This window comes from Pleurodeles waltl, chromosome 8 (assembly GCF_031143425.1).
Source record: "Pleurodeles waltl isolate 20211129_DDA chromosome 8, aPleWal1.hap1.20221129, whole genome shotgun sequence".
Taxonomy (NCBI): domain Eukaryota; kingdom Metazoa; phylum Chordata; class Amphibia; order Caudata; family Salamandridae; genus Pleurodeles; species Pleurodeles waltl.
Genome location: NC_090447.1, coordinates 709,404,976 through 709,430,809, shown reverse-complemented (window position 1 = coordinate 709,430,809; position 25,834 = coordinate 709,404,976). Strand labels below are relative to the sequence as shown.

Sequence of the window (25,834 nt, the reverse complement as noted above, 5' to 3'; positions counted from 1 at the left end):
CTACACTTAATGCTAAAGATGATCAACGTCTTTTGAGATAAGTTGCTCATTCTTTTTTGATCCATGCCGTGTTCCCTCTCAATCAGCCAAAACCTTGGGTGTGAATCTAGAATCGTGCCTGGAAATGGATTATTAAATGTTCGTTATTGTCTTGCCAACTCTTTTTTTTTTTTTTTGTTTGTTTAACTTTCTAACATTTAAAAAAAGCTTATGTGGCTGGCTGGCATTTATTTTTTTATTTTCTGGCCTCCACCTTCTGTAACCCTTGATCATGCCATGTTAGCAAAATTATCTATTTCTTTAGTTTCAGGAAGGATTTGGAAACTTTACGTTTTTAGGTACCCCTTACTCAATAGTTCCAGCAGTTTTAGCCATCATTTTAGTGTATTCGGTGAATATTTAGCAACATAACAATATAACAACGTTGGGGTACATATGTTGGGGTGTACCCATAAATATCTATTGAATGAAATTATAATTTAGGTTTGAAGAAACACATGCCTGCAACATTGTTTCTACTCAACATCTTTTCAGCATGCTGTTGCATTCAAGTAAAACACTATTCAGATCGAAGAATGCAGTCAGTCCCTTCCCAAAATACTCTATTTGTAAAGCTCCTCTTGTGTTCTAATTCTCTGGTCAACACCAAAGATATAGATACGATGTTTCAACAATATGTTTTAACACATTTGCCTAAATAAACTACTTTTATTTTTCATTGTAGATAAGACATTGAAAATTAAATTATTATTACTTGTAGCCTCCTAGCTACTTGCACCATATTGTTAAGCCTGGATCATTTTTAAGGGGCCTGAAATATTATAGTACTTAAAATGATTTCAGTGTCTGTTTTTTCAGTAGTGACCTACAGATTCTAAACCATAGTTATTCTGCACCCTTCTTTCACACACTGTACACCCGTACCCATACAATATCACATGCTTCAAACCCTTGCTTTATGCTCTGTTCACCCTTCACGCTCCACTGTCACACCTTCATTTCCATGCTAACTTCCCTCCCATTAATCTACACTGATTGCTCAGGATCATCCATTTTAATTGTCTTTTTCACCAAGCATCCATTCAATTTCACATTCTCTTTCAGATTAGTACATTTCAGCATTACCAGCCAAGACATCATGTCAGATACGCCGCAGATCTAAGCAAATTCAAGCCTTCAGGCAGACCATATCTTAAGGTATAGCTTTCACTCTACAAACTGCAGACCTTTTGAATGTTCTTTCCATTACGGTATAAACACCATCACATGAAGGTCCATAAGGTGTTGCAAATTAGGCTGTTTAATCTGTAGCCTTAGGATCTGCTCATCACATTCAGTTCTCTGGTTTTCTGCAGCAACAACCACCTGTGATAAAGTTCATATTACACAGAATTAACACAACATAAAATACCGAGCTACAGTATCCACCACTCCATGTATGCTTTCCACACACTTAACATTGACAGCAGAATTTCTTTGCACTATGCTATGCTCCTGGTCCCAAGCACAAATGACAAAAGCGTCAATGAACTAAATTCCAAAGGGTTACCGTGGCTACAAATAGTTGGCCCAGATGAATTTCACTCATCTCTCATCCAAGGTGCTAGGCTTTGAGGCTAGTTAGCAAGCTGCAGGACCCCAAGGACCTTATTTAGCATTTGATTCTCCTTTCAAAGACCCTATAGAAGCAAACTGTATGGATGAAGCCTTCCTTTAGTGTAAGAAACAGCTGTGGATTTACAGTGAAAATCCCCAGATAGGAGAGAGGAGAACACATTTTTGATACTAAAGGCTGCTCCCAGTATAGATACTTCTGGTGCAGGAGAGACCGTGGACTAGCAACCAATTTGGCAGTTAGGGACACAAACATTAAGCCCACGTGGTGGATTACCTGTACCACAGGGCCATTATTATCAGGACCTGGTCTTTTTAAGTGATCCTTGAGCCCCTGCTGCACCAGCACTATGGAGAAAAGGTTACATGATCTTAAAAACATAACTCCACAATTGTACTTATGTGGCAGAAAAGCCCATGGAGCCAAAGGGAAGATGAGTCTACCTTTAGTGCAGTGTAATATGCAGTCCGGTTTATCACTCACTGTACTGATTAATGGAAATGCTGTATGGTGAATGCATGGCGTTTGTGGGAATTTCTGACACAGTGCAGACCCCAATCATCTTGGGAGGCTGGGCTTGTTATCTGCTGGATTTATAGTGGTCTTTCATTTCAGCTCCTTGCTCGAGCCATTTATTCTTATTATTTGGGAGGTATCCTCGAGGTCTCCCTGGCTTCTACCTCTCTGGGCTTCTGTATGAGTGATACAGGAAAAGGTGAGGGCAGTTTGTTAGGTGATATGCCAAGACTAGTACATTAATCAGGCCAGTCCCGGATAAAGCTCATGGAGAACACTGTTTCTGGTCTCTCACTCTTTTTCACCAGTCGCTTCCCTTAGTATTTACTACTTCTTCATCTTGGGTTAGTCTTGTTCATCTGAGTCATAATGGGATTTCCATAACTGAAAGTGTGCCCTTAGGAAAGCATGATTTGGCTTTGGGAATGTGCTAGCTAATGAGTCATTAGGCAGCTTTGGAGCCAGGCATTATTGTACTGGTATCTCTTCTCCTACTCTATTTTCATTGACAGCTCATCCAGTTGGTGTGCATTTGATTGCTGTAATACCCTCTCTCTATTTTCCAAGTTCATTTTATGGGTTATTTCAAATAAAAGAAGTATTAGAGAATGTACATTTGAAGCAACAGGCTCCATTTGCTGTACTTCTAGCAGTTCAACAAGGAAAAGAAAATGGCCAGAGTCACTCTACTGGAAGTAAATGCAGTAGTAATCATTTATGGCTAATTCAGTCACTGATTTCCTGTAGGGATTTCAGGGAGGACAGGACAAGTCTGGACTTAGAGATCATCTGGAATAACTACATCAGATCACACCCACTCATATAGGTAGGCTCAATCAGACGTAACAAATCTCCTCAGGTGTATAAAGCGGCGCATAGTGGCAATTACCCTTGATATGTAGTCTTAAAACCATATCGAAATCCATGCATGTTCACTGGGGAATGGTTTGTTTTCAGTAGTTGCATAATCCATCACTGCAATATTTCAAAACTTAACCCACCATAAAGTCATCAAGGGAGCCCTGGTCCCTTCGATAAAGGTGCCAATGTAATTCAGGCTGCCAAAAAGGTATAGGTAATCAAAGAGCATATGGAGCGATTTGTCATATTGTTAACATGGGGTGTCCAGTAGAATTACCAGAGTGTCTACTGGGCTGGTGATCTCAGTGATATTCTTTTGCATACAAACCTACTTCCTGAAGTTTTGTGTCACTCACTTTTACATTTATGTATTTGATGTCCACAACCAGACCACAGGTTTCCAGCAGAGGGGAGATGAGCTATGGTAGATTTGACTTACTATCAAAGATGTAATGTTCCACTTACACAATAGTTTTTTTTGTTTTTTTGTTTTAATGGATGCAGGTGGGTGACCTATGGCCTCTCATGAATATATTCTACTATGTGTGTGTGTTCACGGCTAACTCCTCTTCCCTTTAAGTGTCTAAGCTTCCCATTGTTGCCTACCCCATCCAACAACATTTACAACTGTGAGAGTGCCTTGTTGTGGAAGAATACCTGTTCTGTTAGGATAAAAACCCATTAGAGTTGTCTCAGTCTCCTTCAGTGTTTGCAAAGGTACCAGGGTAGATAATGTGTGCACTAGAAATGGGTATTTGGAAGAAAGATCATGTTGATACACACTACCCTGCAAGGTGCATCCCTTCCAGCTTGTCCAAACTATAAAGGTTCTGATGAAGCATGTCTAAAAGTGAGGGGAGATTAGTCACTATGTAGGAAGATAGTCAAATGCACTCCTATAGGGCAGCAATTTCTGATTTTCTGTGACAAAATGAAAAGTGGAATTAAAAAATTGGATGGAGAGCTCCAGTTCTGTCTTATTCAAACTAGAGATTTCCCATTAATATCTCAGAACTTAGCACCATGCTTAACTCATCTAACTCCTTGACCAGATGAGGTGAGGAAGTCACAGTGCAGCTCAGGGGGTTCAGCTAATCTTCGATGTGCAGCTTTATCTTGTGGCATTCACAGCTCACCTCAGTGCTTATGATCAAATGGTTACATCAAACCAGAGCACAAACTTAAGGGAGAGTGAAATATGCTAATTTGTATTGCAGCCTAAGGGAATTGTATTAGAGCAGCGCTTATTCACTCTTATTCAAGTTAGTGGGTTTTGAGAGTTGGAAAGAATAAAATGAGGCAGACAGGGTCTGGCACCAGATGTTGAGAGTAATCTGTTTCGGAATGAACAGTCCATAGATCCCAGGCTAGCATCAACATGTCCTGTCTTCATGTCTGCTCATATGCATTCACTGGTTTCCTTATATAATCTTCCTAGATTTAAAAATAGATGAATGGATGGTTCAGCTGTGGCAAGTGCTGCTCTAAATGTAAGGCTGCTACCTTTTCAAGATCTACACATTGGTGTTAAGAAGTAATGTGAGCCTAAATGAGGCACAAGTGGTATTCACTTTCCTGGGTTTATCAAGGACTGTAAGTATTGCTTCTGGAACAGTGCCAGTTACTTGGCCAACAGATTAACAGGTAAATTGGCTCACCCCGTGGCTAAATAAGAGCCTTTTAAGAGATTTATACAACATGTCCAGGAAACTGTCTGGTTTTAGGGTCTCGTTCACAGTCCGAGATATATCTGCCTTAGCCGCCTTGGGGGTGATAGGTAAGCCAAGGGGCTCATTCTTCTCCACTGAAAGCCTGAGTTTGGGGAGGTCCCACAGTTAAGAAAATTGCAGTTCTGAATAGAGTCACACTTCATTCTCTTTAGACTAGATGAGAGTAAGAGGCAGATAGTGCACTGACTTGCATCTTGCCTTGTTCCCTTTAAAATCAGTTGTTTGCATATTCTATACAGCTGCAGCACTACAGGAGGAGGAAGGTGGATAATTGGTATACCTACAGCTTGTGTGAGCCCACGTGTTTATGTATTGGCTCCAAAACATTTCTTTGACTCTCCAGGCACATCTTTTCTAAAAAAAAATAACCTGCCTTCTTCCTGTCTGGAGATAGTAACACTAGTTCGACCCAAATCACAGTCTTGGCTGCATTCTAGATAGATTTTCAAAAGATATATGGCATTATGTTGTGAGGAAAATATTCAGCAGTGGTTGCTGTGATCTAAACCTGAAGCAGTGTGTTGTTGAGAAAGGTAGGTTGTATTCTCTGCTTAAATAAAGCAGTTGATGGGTGCAACAGGTATTGGTACAGAGTAATGGGTCAGTGGTCTGATGCAGAGATCCTGCCACCTGATACATTTTTCAACATTGAGCTGCTAAATAATTTAAAGTATAGTCTTGAATAAGCCTGAAAGTGAGTGAAATCCCATTCCAAGGGGTAACATTGCTCCTTGACATTGATCAAGACTAAATAGTGAGTCCCTTATGAGAGAAAGGCAGGGACTGCATATACGCTTTCTAAATGAGCAACCTGTTTACAATGAGCAGAATTACATATAGAATTGAAGTCTTTCCTAATATTAAAGACCCATGCTAGAATTTAAATATACTATGTAATGATTCAGTCCTGAAAAGAACATTGTTTGTCCCTAGTTGAGGGCATATAATTAAATAATTGTCCATGCCTGAGGCCCAGTCTTGCCTTTAAGTTCACTAACATGTTCTCTCAATCACTTTAATGTAAAAATAGTTGAAGGTCCACTGAGGCACTCACCAAAAGACCACCTCTCTGTCTGGTAGGACTAGAAATAAACAGAAAATTTCCAAGATTGAAGTCTGTGTGTCCTGACAGAGAAGGCAGGTTTCTTCTTCAGTCTACATAGATGAGTGCCTCAAGCTCACTGTTGAATTGAGCTTTGGGTGTTAATGCGAACCACACTAAGGTAAATTATATTGTTGAGACCTGCGTTAGCTCAAAGCAATGAGTAACACATATTTTGAAGCAGTTATAACTAGGTTAATTCTCCAACAGACTGCAACAAAATGTAGGATTGGTTGGGTAAGGGGAACCAAGGAGTTGTTCCTGGTTTTGAGAGATGATTGACAATCACCACTAATATCTTCTTGAATCCCTGATATTTTTTAATATAAAATGTAGAAATTATACATAATATTACAGCCCAACCTGTGGGAAGTACTGCCTTATGTATTCTATCTAAAATGAACAGTGATATAAACTCTACTCCTCAGAAAAGGGAAATGGAAAGCAATGATTTTGACCTGGTGTGGTGTATCTTATGCCACCTGGAAAAATAAGACATCTGTTACTTCAAGTAAGGTACGCGTATCCCAGCCATCACAACCCATAATTTACCCTTCTATAGCCTTTCATTTATGCACTTCTCTCAAAGTAACAGTCACCTTTTACTGAAGTGATAGATTCCCAGTGGCAGCATCCTTTTCTGTCAGGGCTGATAGTCTGAGTTCTTTTCTTCAGTAAGTTTTACCTTGGACTTCAGGTTATTTGTAAACAAGAAAAGTTATCTTGTTTTCTTTCTAGTACCAGCTGTGGAAAGCTCAGAATAACTTTTTGGAATGCTGACTGTTTCACTGTACACAATTGAACAAACATCTCAAATAATGGTACCTTGGCCAAGGACTTATATTCTACAGCTTCTGCTAAATGAGTTATCGCTTTTCAATTAAGTTTGGAATCTTAAGTTATCCTTGTAAAACACTGCACGGAGCAAATTCAGAATTTCAAAAAAGTTCTTAATTGCTCAAATGAAAATAATTTTGCATGTGACAGATTAAAATGAATCCTGAAAACCCACTTTGGGCTACTTTTTCGGCAAGGCCTTCTATATTTTTCTAATGAGTTTTATTGGGCTTATGAAGCTGAGCAATGCCCTCATTCCTTCAATTATACAGAAACACATTATCCAGAATAATATCAGCCAGTAGGCCTAAAACTGAAACTCCCTTCCTCCTGGACCCAGGCATTATTTCTGAGCAACTCATTCACTTCAATCTTTAGTCAGAAAACTATCGTGGTTTGACATTTTAGTGATTCTGAAATGCCCTCCCCCACCCTAATCTTCTCAAATGCATGGTGCTGTTTGAGACATTTTAGCAAAACATTCTCAATGCCCTTAGCATAGAACTCATTCACTTCTCATTTAACCCCTCCATGTAGGACACGACTGGTTGCCAGGTCTGCAGAAAACTATCCCTGCCTTTGGCAACATGGGTACCAATCACTCCAGTGTCATTGTTTCCCAAATTCTCCAGCACAACGCATGCCAAGTTTGAATAGCAGTTTGTTTCCATCGTCTGGCGATTGTCATTTGCGATATAACCAGTAGTTCATATTAGTTTCCAGTTCCCCAGCCTGCACCCTCCTCCATTCTGGGTTTTTGAGACTATAACATCTGGGCTGGCTGATATGGGCACCTCCTCCACTTCCTTAAAGGCTGACAGGACTTTCTTCCAAAATACTATTATTTTGGGGCAGGCCCAGTAGATTTGTACTGGTGTGTCTTCTTTTCTGCTGCCCCTCGCCATCTGTTTGGTGTGTTTGGGTTCATTCTGTGGAACTCGTCCAGTGTTAATTATCATCTGGTAATTACTTTTAAGGCCGACTCTCTACAATGCTCAGAGAGGTTGTTCATGTATATTTCTGATAAATATTTTAACCAAGAATTGTTCATTTTTATTATATATCCCCAGTCACCTGACTATATCCAGAACATGTTTCAGTGTAGCCCCTGCACATTGGTAGGTGGCATTGTGCCACATTGCATCCACTCCAATCTGCCATGAAAGTGACAACTGGAGACACATATAAGCAGCACCTAAGCATGCTGACACCATTTCTTTTCTTTCTGTGCATTTGCATGGGGATCTGATTTTAGCTCCTACATTTTTCTCATCAGTTGAAAAGTTTTTTCTTAAATTTTTCCAGTGTACAAGGGAACCTGTCCTCTCCTAAAACTATAGGGCGTAAACCTTGAAGGGACTGTTACAACCAGATGTCTATGACGGTTCCCCACAGGTTCGGGCTCCAAGTCGTGAGAAGAGTGTGCCCGTATGCATCTGAGGGCGATTCAGGATTGTGAGCCCTAGCTGTGCATCACATAACACCACAGGAAATGTGTAGCCCCATTCCTGCTCAAAGTTGAGAGCGCAGACCCACTCCTGCTCTTCAGTTAGCTTCCACAACAGGTCGTCTTTGCAATCCAAATCTTCGGATAAGTCAAAGTCTAAGAAGAAGCATAAGATGGCCAATCGAGGCACGCCCTAGTTGTGCCACTCTCCTTCTGAGTCGTCGCAAGGACATTGAGGTGCTCCTTGGTCCCACTCCTGGTCTCTGGCTGAGGAGCAGATTCCACATCTGATCCGGATACACCCTGAATTTCCAGGGCTGATTGCGATCTTGCAACAGATTGAGTCTTTCAAAGACGCCACGTTGCACATCTTTGGCACCCTGCTGGCTTCCTCTGATTCACTTGACAAGGAGCTGAGTTCTTTCCCTTACCCTTCAATGGAAGAGAGAACCTATTTTTTTTTTTGTGCACCAAGAAAGGAACTGATTTCAGCGTGCTTGGGTGGCACTTATATGTGACTCCAGCATCAGTTCCTTGACAGAACATAACAATGCAGAGCTGTACGACACCACATACAGGCATGCAGGGGCTATGCTGAAAAAACATCCAAATCTAGTCTGCCGCCTGTGAATATTCCAAATGTGAATAATCTGTGGTTAGAAAAAGTATCCATGATAGAGTGTTACTTAGGATAAGTAGTCCTTAAAGGGTCTTTCTGGGGCACACTTAAGAATTCATGTTGAGCCCAGGAGGGATCACTAAACCTCAACTCAGACTGAGGAGGCGGGTGGGGGCTCCCAACCCTGGAGGGAACCCACAGATGTCCAGGCAGCACCCACAGAGGTCCCAGGACAGAGGGACAAAGAAGGTGCAAATTGCGGTTGTTGCAGCACTACAACAGAAGGTCCCAAGCTGCCTGAGAACAACTCAGCGAGTTGAGCATCGCAGGATAAAGTGCTGGGGACCTGGGCCAGGGTGTGCACACGGATTCTTGCAAATAGTGCACAGAGGCCTTAGGAAGTGAGGATGATGCATTGCACAGGGGTACTGTCACAAACTGGGAAGGCAAGCCCTTACGTCCTCCAAATGTGGACAGCAGGACCTTAGGACAGTCTGTGTCGAAGGGGTCCACCACCTGTGTTTCCAAGGAGCATGCTCGTCGCCAGGAGAGGAGCCCAAGAGAACCGGTCATCATCTTAGAAGGTCCAGTAGGCACTTCCCTGCCTACTGGAGCAGGGAAGTGACTCAGTCACTCCACAGGAGATTTCTTCAGTCCTTCTGGTGCAGGGTGAAGACATGGAGTCCCCAGATTGTGCACACTGTGTAAACTGTTGCAGTTGCTGGCTGGAGCTGAAGTTGCAGAGTCGAAGTAGCCCTTCTGGATAATTTGTGGCAGTTACAGCGGTTCCTGGAGCAATCTGCAGTCGATCCGAGGTCGGAGGATGAAGTAGTTGCAGAGGATTCCTGATGGAAACTTGCAAGCAGAATCTGAAGAGAAACCCACAGGAGAGACCCTAAACTGCCCCGAGAGGGGGATTGGCTACCTAACCAGGTACGCACCTATCAGGAGGGGTCTCTGACCCCACACCTTGGAAAACAAGATGGCTGAAGTCTGGGACACACTGGAGGAGCTCTGGGCACCACCCCTGGGGTGGTGATGGACAGGGGAGTGTTCACTCCCCTTTCCTTTGTCCAGTTTCGTGCCAGAGCAGGGGCTGGGGGGTCCCTGAACCGGTGTAGACTGGCTTATGCAAGGAGGGCACCATGTGTGCCCTTGAAAGCATTTCCAGAGGCTCTGGGAGGCTACCCCTCCCAAGCCTGTAACACCTATTTCCAAAGGGAGAGAGTGTAACATCCTGGAAGCAGAGAGAGCATAAGCACTGAGGTTCTGGTTAGCAGAGCCTCAGTGACACAGTTAAGCACTACTGACAACACACACATTAGGCCATAAACTATGAGCACTGGGGTCCTGGCCAGCAGGATCCCAGTGACAGTAAAAACACACTGACACACACTCACAAACATGCCAAAAGTGAGGTTAACTATGCTAGAAAGAGGCTACTTTCTCACAGACATTTTAATGACACATGTGTCTCTTGAGGACATACCTGAGATCAATCTGCAGTCTCTCGCCCTCCATTATGGATAGGATGTCTGCCTTAAGCTGTAATAAACTGTGAGTTACCTAATAGGGTCGTCATGGGTAAAAGAAAGGTTGTAAGTGCAAACCATAGAGCTATGCTTTCCCAAATGTCCATCTGTGATCTGTTTTGACTGCTATATACATTTTGTGGTGCATGTCTGCATGGCAGCCATATCTTGTTTCACAAGGATCTACCGGTTATAACCCTGCTAATGTGTTTACAGTGTTTGTCAGTTTCTCCCTATGACAATTCCCCTATTATTCTCAGTTGTGCTACTCTATTGTAATTATTACAGATATGTGTGAACCTGAGGTCTCTATCACTGGGTAATACTGGCACTTTTCTGGATACCCTGGGGGCCCTGCCTTGCCATACAAATGTGATTAGAGCATTTTCAAGATAGTCAAATGTGGACTCATCAGTCGGGATCAGTAATGCTTGGAAGACATAGAGCAGTCTTGAGATCAAGTTCATTTCAACAGCCACAATACAGTTTAAACAAGAGATGTACTGGTTTTCCCACTTATCAACATCAGATATAATTTTCCTTCAAAAGTGAGCTATATTGGCCTGATACGAATTGCTTTATATTCACTTTCTTGTATCTTATCTCCCTGTTGGCTCTTTTAAAGGGGACTTTATCTTTGAGGGTTTAGACTTCCGCTTCCATCACTTTCAAGGGGAGGAGTTCAGATTTACATTTGTTCATTTTATACCCTGCCACTTTCCCTTAGTCTATCAGGACCTGGTGCACTGCCAGTAATGATTGTTGAGGTCTCTTGACCGAGGAAAGCCTATTGTCAGTAACAAGTGATATCTTGTGGTTTACATGCCTGAGATACCAAGAAGACTGTTCACTAGGTGTATTTTCATAGCTAGCAGCTCTATCGCCAGTACATAGAGTAGTGATAATAAAGGGAAGCCTTGCACCCTCCTGCTCTCAAATGAAACCCATTGGAGAAGGCACCACCCATCATAAATCTGGCTTTGAGATCACGAAAACTCACTAGTACTAATTGTGTGAATGTATGGTCCAGCCAAATTGACTCGTCACCTCCCTTATGAAAAGGCAGCCCATCCTGTTGAAGGCTTTTTTGGCATTGGATGCTGATGGGGCAGTTTTCATTTCTTTTCGTCTGGCTGCCAGTCATGACGCTCCTCGTGAAGCAGTGAAGTGAGAATAGGGGTCAGTCTCATTGGCAGTACTTTCATATAAATATTCTTGTCCCGGTGCAATTGTGTGATTGTTCTGAACTCTGAGTGGTCTTTTCCCAATTTGGGGATCACCACGATTGTGTCATCCTGTATTGATGGCGTAACTCTACTGGTGTACTTAAAGGATTGAAAAATATCCTTTAGTATGTGTGCTAATTTCACCACATATAGTTTATAAAATTCCCCTCTAAAACCATCAGTTCCAGGAATTTTGTTTGATTCGAGAATCTTTTGTGGCTGTCCTGATCTCATATTCGTTAATAGGTGCCTCTAGCTCCTGTAGTTGATCTTGTGATATTTTGGGAAATATCATACCTCCAGAGAAGCCTTTACTGACCCTTCCCAAAGATGCTCTGAAGTGTACAACTTGGTATAGTAGGTTCTAAATAGTTTTTTCCTGTATGTTATATATGATTTGACCTCCGGAGTTCTTCAGCCTTATTATGTTATCAGTGTTAGATCTAACTTTAAGCCCGTCGGCTAGTATGCAATGGACCTTGTCTCCTGTTTCATACACTTTGCTTTTTTGATCTTCAGGCATTTCAGTTGATCACCTATTGTTGTTTGGGATCTTAAATCCACTTTAGCACCTGATTGCGTTTTTCTTCTGCAGTTTTAAGTTCACTTTTAAGTTTACTCTGTAATTGTGTACTTTCTCTTTTGTCCATTGTTGTAAAGGCTATCAGATTACCTCACAGTTCCACCTTTAGGGTCCCTCCAATATGTGTTTGGACGTATCTTTTTTTTTTTGGTTGTGGCAGTGTAATCTTCTGTAGCACCATAAATCTCTGCTCTGTTAGCTGCGTCCTGAAGCAGATATTTAACCAGTATCCATGTCTGTTCCTTTGTTTTTGTAGATGTGAGTTAAGTGCTAACCATATGTGTTTGCTCTGACACTAAACACATTTCTGCCATGGAGATGCGGATCATGGAGGTCCCAGAGTATAATTTATTGACAAGTGAATAGGATGTATAATTCCTTTCTGACAGGTGCCTTGATCGCTAAGCATCAACAAGGCATAGATCCTGGATTTTTTCCTGAAACTCTTTGGCTGTTTCTTGGTTACTGGACCAAGTGACAGCTGTCTAGTGTGCTTTTTAAGACTGTGTTAAAATCTCCTGTGATTATCATCTGTCCCTCCTTAAAGCCAAAGACCTTTCGTAGTACCTTTTAAAGAATCAGTCTTTCTCCCCATTTGGTGCGTATAGGGATGCTGTTGTGATCCTTTCCCCTTTGTATGCACATTTTATCAATGCATACGTCAAAATCTTTATCTTCAAGCACCCCGGCACTTTCATGTCAAAGGACTTTGCCAGTTGGTGTTGCAAGTTAGTCTCTCGTCCTTTGATTGTATCCATAATGTCCAATTTATTGAAGGAGTTCCACTTTTTTGGAGCTGGAGCTCTGCCTTAGCCACTTGCCCTTGTAGTTTAGGGTAGTTCATGGATACTTCTATGTGAAAGACAAGCCTACTTACCAGTCTTCCTTCTTTCTGTCCTCTCATCATGAATTTTCTAATGTGGATATTTGCATTGGTGAGGGAGACGTCTTCCTGATTCTCTCCATTTCCACCCCCCCCCCTTGCATTATGAAATTGTGAGATTGCTCTGTTGTTGCTTTTGATGTACGTTTGTGATGAAAGACCTTGCACACGCAGAGAGAATCACTTTAATTCTCAAAAGTGTGTCAGGTTGGTTGATCTAGCGGAGCTGAGGGACGGAAGGTGTAAATCAGGTGTCCAATGTTTGTCCGTTAAGGACTGATTCCTACTAGTTATTCTAGATAAATACGTTGAGAATATTTGCAGAAATGTAATCTAAATTGTGAGCTTGTGCATAGTCTGTTGTATTTTGAAACTCAGACATGCATCTTGCCTTTTGAGAACCATATCTGACACCACTTAGTAACTGGCTGACAGTGCGGGGGAGGGTGAGTAAAGCCTCTGAATATGCACTAATAATTGAAGAAAAGAGCAAAATGCACAGTTAGCAATCCATTTTTTATGGATGGGAAATATTTACAACATATGAAATCTATACTGTTTCATTACTTATCCCTAGAGTAAGATGTGATTGTCTCTTTATATTAAAACGTCAAGCTCTGAGGTTTTTTTGCTTGTAATGTTGCAGCACAATGCAGTCAGTTTACTTAAAATTGTTTGATTAGAAATTTCTATCAACCATTACTATTGAAATGTGAACATTTTATAATATAATTATTTCTTTCCCCAAAGTTCTCATCGACATCTGTTGAAATCCCACTTTACGGTAAGCTACCTTATTCTAGCCTTCAGTTCACTTAATACTGTATGTTGAAACTAAAAATATTGTTGTCATGTACTCTTTATTTCTTCTTTGTGGGTTATAGTCATGTTTCACAAAGCAAATGCTATGCATGTAATAAAATGTAAGTATATTTGGGGAAAAGTAAATTTGTGGTGAGAAAGTAATCATGTAAGCAATCAGTGGTTTACTGAAAAAGAATAGGGTAGGCACATTTACTCAACCTTGCTGCTTATCCACACTGACACATAGTCTAGCAATGACGGTGACAAATGTGTGGACTACCAGGACAAAAGTGTTGCATTTTTATACACAGGATGGTTAGAAACTCAGGCAATTGTGCTTGTTTCATCACTGTCATGAGAAATATATTTCTCTTCCAGGGGATCCTTATCAATAATCATAAGCACAGAATATTCCTGCCCATGTCCGTGGACCCTCTGAGTACTTTACATTATTTTATTATATATATATATATATATATATATATATATATATATATATATATATATATATATATATATATATATATATATATATATATATATGTTCGATGGCATGTGTAGCTGCAGATACACATGCTGTGCATTATCCTGCCATCTAGTGTTGGGCTCGGAGTGTTACAAGTTGTTTTTCTTCAAAGAAGTCTTTTCGAGTCACAGGACTGAGTGACTCCTCCCTTTCGGCTCCATTGGGCATGGGCGTCGACTCCATCTTAGATAGTTTTCCCATCAAAGGGTGAGGTAGGAGTTGTGAGTATACTAGAGGTGCCCATGCAATGGAGTAGTAATGTATGTACATATTGTGTATTAAAGTAATATTTATTTACATATTTACAATTTTCATGCAACTAAAAACGGCTACAGGTTCCCGGGGAGGTGGGAGGGAGCATGTGAATCTGCAGCGTCTCATGCCACGAACAGATGTACACTGGGTAAGTGACATTTTCCATTCGATGGCATGTGTAGCTGCAGATACACATGCTGTGCATTGACTACAAAGCAGTAATCTCCCCAAAAGCGGTGGTTAGCCTGTAGGAGTTGAAGCTGTCTGAAATAATGTTCTTAATACAGCCTGTCCTACTGTGGCTTGTTGTGTTGCTAACACGTCTACACAGTAATGCTTAGTAAATATATGAGGCGTAGACCAGGTGGCTGCCTTACAAATTTCTGTCATTGGTATATTTCCAAGAAAAGCCATTGTGGCGCCTTTCTTTCTAGTGGAATGTTCTCTTGGTGTAATGGGTAATTCTCTCTTTGCTTTAAGGTAACCGGTTTGAATGCATTTAACTGTCCATCTGGCAATGCCTTGTTTGGATATAGGGTTACCTGCATGAGGTTTTTGGAAAGCTACAAACAATTGTTTTGTTTTACAAAATTGTTTCGTTCTGTCAATGTAATACATTAGTGCTCTTTTTATTTCTAATGTATGCAAGGCCCTTTCAGCTACTGAGTCTGGTTGTGGAAAGAAGACTGGGAGTTCCACAGTCTGATTTAGATGGAATGGTGATGTGACCTTTGGTAAGAATTTTGGATTTGTACAGACAACCACTTTGTTTATGTATTTGTATAAAGGGTTCTTGAATAGTAAATGCTTGTATTTCACTCACTCTTCTAAGTGATGTGATGGCTATTAGAAAGGCTACTTTCCAAGTCAGAAATTGGATTTGACAAGAATGCATGGGTTCGAATGGTGGGCCCATGAGTCGTGTTAATACAATATTAAGGTTCCACGAAGGTACTGGTGGTGTCCTTGGGGGTATGATTCTTTTTAGTCCTTCCATAAATGCTTTAATAACTGGGATTCTAAAAAGCGATGTTGTATGTGTAATCTGTAGATAGGCAGATATTGCAGTGAGATGGATTTTAATGGAAGCGAAAGCTAGATTAGACTTTTGTAAGTGTAATAAATAACTTACAATGTCATTTGTGGAGGCATTTAGTGGCAAAATTTGATTAGTGTGGCAATAGCAAACAAAACTTTTCCATTTGCTTGCATAACAATGTCTTGTTGTAGGTTTTCTTGCTTGTTTAATGACATCCATACACTCTTGTGAAAGGTTTAAATGTCCGAATTCTAAGACTTCAGGAGCCAGATTGCTAGATTGAGCGATGCTGGATTTGGGTGTCTGATCTGTTGTTTGTGTTGTGTTAACAGATCGGGTCTGTTTGGTAGTTTGATGTGGGGTACTACTGATAAGTCCAACAGTGTTGTGTACCACGGTTGGCGAGCCCAGGTTGGTGCTACGAGTATTAGTTTGAGTTTGTTTGGACCCAGTTTGTTGACCAGATAAGGAATGAGCGGGAGAGGGGGGAAAGCGTAAGCAAATATCCCTGACCAACTGATCCATAGAGGATTGCCCTTGGACTGAGGGTGTGGGTATCTGGACGCGAAGTTTTGGCATTTTGCTTTTTCTTTTGTTGCAAATAGGTCTATGTTTGGTGTTCTCCAGCGGGGGAAGTGATCCTGTAGGATTTGGGGATGAATTTCCCATTCGTGAGTTTGCTGTTGATCTCGACTGAGATTGTCGGCTAACTGATTCTGAATGCCAGGTATGTATTGTGCTAATAGGCGAATGTTGTTGTGAATTGCCCAATGCCAAATCCTTTGTGCTAAGAGACACAGTTGTGACAAGTGTGTCCCCCTCTGTTTGTTGAGATAATACATTGTTGTCATATTGTCTGTTTTGACAAGAATGTGTTTGTGGGCTATTAGTGGTTGAAACGCTTTTAATGCTAGAAATACCGCTAGCAGTTCCAAGTGATTTATGTGAAGTAGTTTTTGTTGATTGTCCCATTGACCTTGTATGCTGTGATTGTTGAGGTGTGCTCGCCACCCAACCATGGAAGCATCTGTTGTGATAATAGCGTGAGGCACTGGGTCTTGGAATGGCCGCCCTTTGTTTAAATTTAGCGAAGAGTGTGTTTGGCAGTCTATCAACACTAGATCTTGTAGTTGACCATGTGCTTGCGTCCATTGTATTGCTAGGCACTGTTGTAAGGGCCGCATTTGTAGTCTTGCGTTTGGGGCAATGGCTATGCATGAGGACATCATGCTTAGTAGTTTCATTACAAACCTTACCATGTATTGTTGGTTTGGTTGTATGTTTGATCTTACATTTTGGAACAATTGGACTCTTTGTGGACTTGGAGTGGCAATTGCTCTTTGTGTGTTGAGTGTTGCTCCCAAGTATTGTTGTATTTGGGATGGTTGCAGATGTGATTTTTGGTAATTTATAGAGAACCCTAGTTTTTGTAGAGTTTCTATGACATATTGCGTGTGAAATTGACATTGTTGCTGAGTGTTGGTTTTTATTAGCCAGTCGTCCGAATATGGGAATACGTGCATGTGCTGTCTCCTTATGTGAGCTGCTACTACTGCTAGGCATTTTGTGAATACTCTGGGCGCTGTTGTTATCCCGAACGGTAGCACTTTGAATTGATAGTGTTTGCCTTGAATTACAAACCTTAGGGATTTTCTGTGAGAAGGATGGATGGGTATGTGGAAATACGCATCCTTGAGATCCAGTGTTGTCATGTATTCCCCCTTTTTTAGTAAGGGAACTACGTCTTGAAGTGTTACCATGTGGAAATGATCTGATTTGATGAAGAGACTCAGTGTTCTGAGATCTAAGATAGGCCTTAATGTTTTGTCCTTTTTTGGAATGAGGAAATATAGTGAGTAAACGCCTGTTCCTTTTTGGTGATTGGGTACTAGCTCTATTGCTTGTTTTTGTAACAGTGCTTGGACCTCTATATGTAATAGGTCTAAGTGTTGTTGAGACAGTCTGTGCATTTTTGGTGGCGCATCTGGAGGTAATGTTGTGAATTCTGTGCAATAACCATGTTGGATAATTGGTAGGACCCATGTGTCTGTGGTAATATGTGTCCAATTGTGGTAGTATTTGGCTAGTCTACCCCCCACTGGTGACATTGTTGTGACATTGAAGTCACAACAATGTTGTTGTGACATTGAAGTCACAGCTTGCTAGGGCTTGGTTTGGCGGGCTGGAATTTTCCCCTTCCTTTTGGGAATTTTCCTCTATAGGAACCAGAAAACCCTCCCCTCTGCTATTGTGAACGATAGGTGGGTCTTGTTTGGGAGGTGGAAGGTTCAGATGTTTGTTGCCGAAACCCCCCTCTAAATTGTGGTCTCCTAAAGATGCCTCTGATGTGTGGGGAATAGAGCGCGCCCATGGCTTTGGCCGTGCCCGTGTCTTTTTTCATTTTTTCAATGGCAGTATCGACTTCCGGCCCAAACAACTGTTGTTGGTTAAAAAGCATATTTAATACCGCCTGTTGAATTTCTGGTTTGAATTCAGAACTCCGCAGCCAAGCATGCCTGCGAATGGTTACAGCCGTGTTGACAGTCCGTGCTGCTGTATCTGCCAAGTCTAATGCGGACCTTATCTGATTGTTCGATATGGCCTGTCCCTCTTCAACTACTTGCTGGCCACATTTTTGGTATTCCTTGGGTAAGTGCTGTATGATGTCTTGATCTCGTCCCAGTTTGCACTGTCGTAGCGTGCAAGTAGGGCTTGCGAATTAGCAATTCGCCATTGATTGGCTGCTTGTGATGCCACTCGGTTGCCTGCTGCGTCAAATTTCTGACTTTTTGTCAGGTGGTGGAGCATCCCCTGACGATTGAGAGTTTGCTCTTTTCCTTGCTGCTCCTACAACTACTGAGTCCGGTGTGAGCTGCTGTGTTATAAACACTGGGTCTGTTGGAGGTGGTTTGTATTTCTTTTCGACCCTAGGTGTGATAGCTCTTCCTTTTACAGGCTCTTGGAAGACCTGTTGTACGTGCTTGAGCATGCCCGGTAGCATTGACAGGCTTTGGTAGGATGCTTGGGTGGATGCCAGAGTGTTAAAAAGGAAGTCTACCAGTGACTGTGACTGTGGATGGATTAGGATTCTATTATTATGCTGCACAGGTCCAGCTGGTGGCTTGCTGGCTGTCTGCCCGCTCCCTGCATGAGATTGGGTTTATGCGTAAAGACATTAAGGAGGGCTTACTGCATTACTCATTGTTTCCTACTGACCATTCTACGGAACACCATCTGCGATTATCCAGCACAGCTTTCTCATGCCTTGCTAGAACCTGTAAACTCACTGGCATGAAGAAACCTTGTGCTCCTGTACTACCTTTGCAAGGCCTTCCCGCTCACACAGGATGGCACTTGTCAGTGGCATGATGTAGGCGTCGTATAATTGGAGGATTTGTTTCTGGACGGTGAACTACTACATTTCCAAACCCTTGTGGCAGACTACCATTGTCACCCGGTTCAACTCCTTACTTACAAACATATTAAACAATCATTAAATGCCCTAGTCCATGTCTGCCACCTATCCCTAACCCTACATTAGGTGTGCCAGACGCTCCACACCATAGGGACTGGTGTCAAACTGATAAGATGGGTATATAAACCTTTCCTGCAACATGGCGACCACTCCAGTGCTTCTTGACGTACTACCTGGGAGATTGATGTGGCCAAACCTCTGCAAGATACGGACTGGGCTAAAATACTGGACTTTCCCCACAAAGTATCAAGTAGCGGCCATTTTAAGTACTTTCATAGAGCTTCCCTGGGAATGCATTCCTCCTGTTGCTTGCCATTGGCTTTGTGGTTGGTAACTCACATTTTGTTGCTTTCAGTGTGCTGGCTTTATTTGTTTAAGGCTGTCCAACTTGAGTTTGTCCCTTCCCGTACCCAAACCTTATTTACAGTACCGTTTCACAGTGCTCCCTTTCTGTAAACAGGCCTTTAAATAGTGTTCTTATCTCATCACATTTGCTGTGCATTCAAAGAACAAGGGTGAATGTCAGGCTCTGTCTTTGGGGGGGGGGGAACGGGGCTTGGTGTTTACTTTTCTTCCTCTGACTTCATAGTGAGAGGATTTATGTGACAGTCTTGCTGGTTACTGGGGGTAGGAAAGAGTGTTTTCTAGCAAACAGCAACATTTAAATGAACAGTGCAAAGATTTCAGAATATATAAAATAAGGAACAAAAATTAAGCACATTTTTGTTCATGCTGAACTGTGTTGGAAACATACGTTAATATGATTAATACAAATCATTACACTTGGTGTTGCAATTTCCACACATCGTCTGTGCGCTGTAGAGTTTTATTAGAAAAACTGTATGTCTGTGCACATGTAATAACCATTTCAATCAAAAACGTGTTGTCTGTAACGGCAGTGCCTAACACACAATGCATACTCCACTCTACTCTGCACCATTCCACACCACTCCACCCTACTCTGCACTACACCTCTCCACTTTACACCACTCCATGCCACTGCACTCTGGAACACTGCACTCTACTCCACTCTGAACCACTCTATGCCACTTTAAGCTACACCCCTCTATTCTACTTCATACCACTCTACTCTGTACCACTCTACTCTTTGCCAATGCACTTTACGCCTCTCTACACCACTGCACTCTGTGACTCTGCACACTACACCACTCAAGTCTAGGCCACGCCACGCCAATCTACTCTGCACAACTCCACTCTATGCCACTCTGCAACACTGCACTGTACGCTACTAAACTTTATGCCAATACACTCTATGCTAATGCACTTTACTCTGTAACAATCAACTGTATGCCCCTGCACTACCCACCAGTACAGAGAACGTCACTCTAATTTACTCTGTACCACTTCACTCTGTCATGACATTCTACACCACTTTACTCTATGCCATTACACACTATGCCACTCTCTGCAACTGCACTCTACCCTGCACCTCTCCACTTCACTCTGCTGTGAAACAATCTACTTTACACCACTGCCCTCTGCACCATTGCACTCTATGCTACTGCATTCTACTGTGAAACAATCTATTCTACGCCACTGCACCCTAACCACTCTGTCCCATTGCGCTCTAAGCCACTGCAAACTACTTCAGTGCACTGTATGCCAATGCACTGTAAACAACTGCACTATACACAACTCCACTCTACTCTTTACCACTGTGCTGCACTCCACTGCTCTCTATGCTACTCTACTCCGTCATACATGACTGCACTCTGACTCTGCTCTGCAGCACCGCGCTCTCCACCAGTGTACTCTCCACCACTGTACTCTGTACTACTGCATAGTGCAAGAGTACAGTCTACACCACTGCTACTCTACTGTGCATAACTCCACTCTATGCCACTGCACTCTACAGTACCATACTCTTCTCTGCACCACTCTACATTCCTCTACTCTGCACCACTTTATACCACTACACTCTGCCACTTGAGTCTATTCTGAACCCTACACCACTGCACTATACATCACTCTACACTACTGCACTCTCTGCCACTCTATTGTATGCTACTCTGCTCCACTGCATTCTATGCCACTGTACTCTGGCTTGTGCCACTCTATGCCACTGCACTCTAAACTACTGCACTCTACGCCAGTACACTCTAAACAACTGCAGTGTATGCCACTGCACTCTACTCTGCACCACTGTATTCTATGCCACTGCTCTCTTTGCCACTCTACTCCACCGCAATCTGACACTCTACTCCACAACACTGCACTCTCTGCCACTGAGCTCTACACCACTCTACTCTGTACTACTGCATTCTACACCAGTACGCTCGAGGCCACTGCACTCTAGGCCATCTACTCTGCATCACTCCACTCTATGCCACTGCACCCTATGGTACTATATACTCTACTCTACACTGCACTACTCTGCACCACTGCACTCTGTCACGCAAGTCTACTCTGCACTCTACGGCACTGCACAATACACCACTCAACACTATTGCACACTCTGCCACTCTATTGTACTCCACTCTACCTTATGCCACTGCACTCTATGCCACTCTGCACCACTGTACTCTTCTATGCACCACCATATTAATCTATGCCTCTCAGTTCTATGACACTGCATTGTACGCCTCTGAATTCTTTGTTGCTGCATTGAATGTCACTTCACGCTCCACCACTATATTCTGCAATACTCTATGCCAGTGCACTCTACACCAGTCAACTCTACTGCATACCACCCCACTGTATGCCACTCTACGCGACTTCACAGTATGTCATCCTAAACATGACACTCTTTGCCACTCTACTCCACTCTTCACCATTCCACTCTGTGACACTACGTGACACTCTCCTCTATGCCACTAACTTTTAGCCAAGTTGAACAGCAGCCACTCTGGTGTATAACATGATTAAAACACAGGCAAAACCAATAACTCTTGCGCAGACGAGACCTATTGGCTTTGGAAATGTTTGTTAGTACTCTGAGGGGCTGAGGTCCTAGGAAAGTACTGTGAATGTGTAAGTCCATATTTGTAAACATGCATAATATAGGCTGCCACAAAATGTGCAAATACATTTAGGTTAAATAGTGAAAGCCCTTCTAAAATACAGATTTAAATAATATACAGATTATACCTAGTGCCACAGCTCAGCTTAGAACACCCTTACAGTACCTTTCTAAAAGAAAATATCTTTGCCATCAGAAAGCTTAAAGTGACTCCTTTGATTAAAGCCAATACATGTTTTCAAGCCCCTTTACATTTGCAGATTTGCCAGCAGCGCACATTTGTATTTCTTTTGGGAAGGAGACACCCTGGCAAGAAGGCCTGTTTCTTATCTGCCCCTCCCTCGGAATCAGGGCACAGGAGAATCACTGCCTTTCAATCAAGCTGGGGAAACTGAATTGTCCTAATTACATTCGTCCTTTAGCTGAAAGGCTAAAATTACAGACAAATGCTGTCCATTAAGCCTTTCATCACCGACAACAGGGCTAAATTAGAGGCAGTCTGTGAAAATTACGAACAGGTGGTCACCGGCCTAGACCAAAGACTTGAGGACTTAGGACCAACTCTTCTTTTCCTTCAGATGCGCAGGAGTGGGCCATTTCCAGTCAAAACAAAGTATTGCATTTTGCGGTAAGCCTGTATACCTTTCAGCTGCAACAAACCAACGCACCCTCTAAGGAGTAACGTGGCTGCGCACTCCACCGGAAGTTTTTCAGTGGCTGCAGCGCTCTGTGCAGGAGTCTCTCTCTCGCATCTGCGCACAGCTAAATGAAAGAACAAGCACACGTTCACCAAACAGTGCTGTCTGGATTTGAACAGCAAAGCATACTCTTCCGGTAGCAAGCAGTCCTGCTGAATCTCCTACAATAAAGATGAACCTGCGTACCGTTTGTCAAGATTTATTTTACTTCTCACTACTCGGATTCAAGTGTGTAAATCTATGAACTGTCCAGTGTTGGAGAAGCAATTAGTAATTTTCCTGGAACTGCAGTTCTTCAGTGTTTTTATCTTTTATAAATTCACAGGCAACCCATCCTCCTCCTCGGTCAGAGGCTAAGTACCTGTATGGTTCTGTACAACACCCTGGTGCTACGAAATCTGAGCTTTGGTTGCTTCTGGGGAAGGAAGAGAAGAGCTTAACACGTTTACTTTATTGACCGAAGTTCGGGTAATTCCAAATAAGAGGAGTGTGCTACTAAACAATCGGTTTTGTTTGGGTTTTGGGCCATTTTAACACTGATGATTACTGTTTAAAATTACTGGGGATTCCTAGTTTGATCAGTTATTCATGTAAACCTATGAAAGATACCACTGCTGGATGGCTGAAGTTACAGGTAAGTAACTAATTTCTTAGGAGTCAAGGATGCCAGACAAGCACTATTATCGTCTCCCTTGTCATTATCAGTTATTGGACTGCAAATGGTCTGCAGGCACACCCTAAAAGCAGAAACGCAGTATTGATGCCATTTGCTGTACATCTTCCCACTAGAGATGTATGCTAGGCTGCTAGAAGCACAATCCCACATGCATCTTATTCACACTATCCTCTCATGATATCCTACTGAACTCAGCTCAACGATGTCTACGACGGAATGGGCAATCTATTTGCCCAGGCCTAAGCTGGCTGGATCTGGCTTTTTATCTTAGTTTTCCAATTTTTGATTGATGTGGAATATACTACCAAAGTTCGACATGCAAACATCAAGGACATAAACAGCATAGATGTGTTTATACCTCAGCAGTGACAATACACATGGCTTAGTTAAACATTACTTAGACCAGTGGTGCTAACGGAGACATATTCACACATTTATTGCTACAGTACAAATGTCAAATCCTTATTACCACAGTGCAGTGCAACTGACATCATTAAAAAGTTGTATCATATTCAGTATGATCTTAACTCACTGCATCGAATACCCTCATTCACTTAACGTGAGAAGAGCAACAATAAAAATATTTGCATCCCAAACTCTATCCCATTTCTGATCACCAACCTCCCACTATTATTTCCCAACTCCTTTGGAATTACTGAGATTAGGTCAACATTTTTTTTTCTGTGGTTAAAAACCTTGATTTTTCCTAGGAAACAACTGCTAAATAAATGCAAGAGTCATTTTTCTTCCAGACTTTAGGAAATATCATAAAGCCTTCCTTGTGCGATGAGCAGCAAAATGGTATTCTGCATTGAGGGAAATGTGTTTGTGCTGATGAAAACATATGTGTACTATGCGTGATATGTTCTTTGCATCCATTTTTATGAATGCAGTAATTTGATGCTGATCTGTCTGCAAATGTTTTGCAGAGGCCATATCCAGCACATTGACGTTATGCATTGATTGCTGTCATCTAAGGAAATGTGGTTTGTGGACCAATATCAGTGAAATGCCATTGATGAGTAGTGCTTTTATTTTCCTGTGGATGGCGAAAGATTATGTACCTGAAATCCAGAAACAATTACACAATCCTGCTTCAAGCCCACCCGGTAAGAAAATGGGACTATCTTTCATGTGGATGAATCATTGGCATTACACGTCTTATTTTTGTATTGCTGTGTCCAAAGTAATCTCACCTGCCATAATTTTATAATTACATTTTAAAAAGGTCTTAGTGCTGTCAAAATAGTTTGTGCAGACTGTCTTACATGTTTGTCAAATTAGAAAAATTATAGCAATTGAAACACTTCTCTCTGATGGATACTTCCGAACCACATATTACTCACCTTGTGAATGCCTCCAGTTGACTGGATGTGGAGATTTTGTCTCCGTATTGCTCCATTGTGCCAGTAGTTGTGCATCTGTCACCTCGAAAGTGACAGAGGAGTCACATATGAGCGCCCTGAAATAACAAAAGAGCCACATAAAAGTGCCACCCCTGCACCTGAAGTGGATCCAGAGCCAGCTCGTCAGCTGACAAGTTCTTGTCTTTCGATTTTTCAGTGTGCGAGGGAAACGTCACCTCCTAAAACCACAGGCTTTAAAACGGGAAGCGATTGTCGCAATCAGATGTCCGTGATGGATCCCTGCAACGTGTGCGTCTGGGGTCTTACGTTCAGGCAGCGACTTCAGGTCATGCAGGGAGTGTGATGGGTATGAGTATATGGTCTATATGGACCTACAAGAGGCCAGTGGGCTAGACAAGGTGTTTGTGTCCCTAGCGGTCCTTCTACAAATGAGTCAGTGTCCTTTGGCATGGTTATTTGAAGGCAGGCAAAGTCCTGGATCTGCAAATACCTTCTATTGAAATGAAGACTAACATGTTTACAGCTTCCCCTAACAAAGTTGTTCACTTTTTCAGAAAAAAGATAGGACTATTTCAAAAGTAACCCCGTAGTAAGATTACGTAGAAGCACCTGGTATTTGCCCAGTGAAACTTAAGCAAAACAGAATCTTTGAGGCAAAAGATAACCATTTGATACCACAGGTTATATGCACAAATAGTGTTAATGTATTGGGATCAAAGTAAAGTTGTCACAGGAGAGACACGAGTTGAGCAACAGCAGTGGTGCCTAATTAAGTTAACTAAGAAGACCGAAACGTTCCTTGGTTTAATCATGACTGTAAAACGGCGTAAGCTAGACTAATTGCAGCTGTCAAATCACATAGACCAGTGATTGTACCCCGTAGGAAATGTTACAAACCTATCCAACTTCGAGCTTGGAGGATCTGCGAAGACTCGATCTGGCAGATTCTTCTTGAGAAACCAAGGAACATCGATAATCGTACATTTTGGGATATCATTGGACACAGCTATTTGCATAACTCAAATCACGTTTGGAATTTTATCCAACTGAATGTCTAATTTTC

The 25,834-nt window shown here is 42.1% G+C and overlaps 1 protein-coding gene across 2 annotated transcripts in view; it reads left to right on the top strand.

The window, feature by feature from the left end:
- Nucleotides 1–25,834, top strand: part of SENP7 (SUMO specific peptidase 7) — a 790,555-nt gene that overhangs the window by 267,057 nt on the left and 497,664 nt on the right. For both annotated transcript variants that reach the window (XM_069204850.1, XM_069204851.1), the window contains exons 10-11: nucleotides 13,702–13,735; nucleotides 24,334–24,513. In XM_069204850.1, the coding sequence (XP_069060951.1) occupies nucleotides 13,702–13,735; nucleotides 24,334–24,513 (214 nt within the window). The remainder of the gene's footprint in view (nucleotides 1–13,701; nucleotides 13,736–24,333; nucleotides 24,514–25,834) is intronic.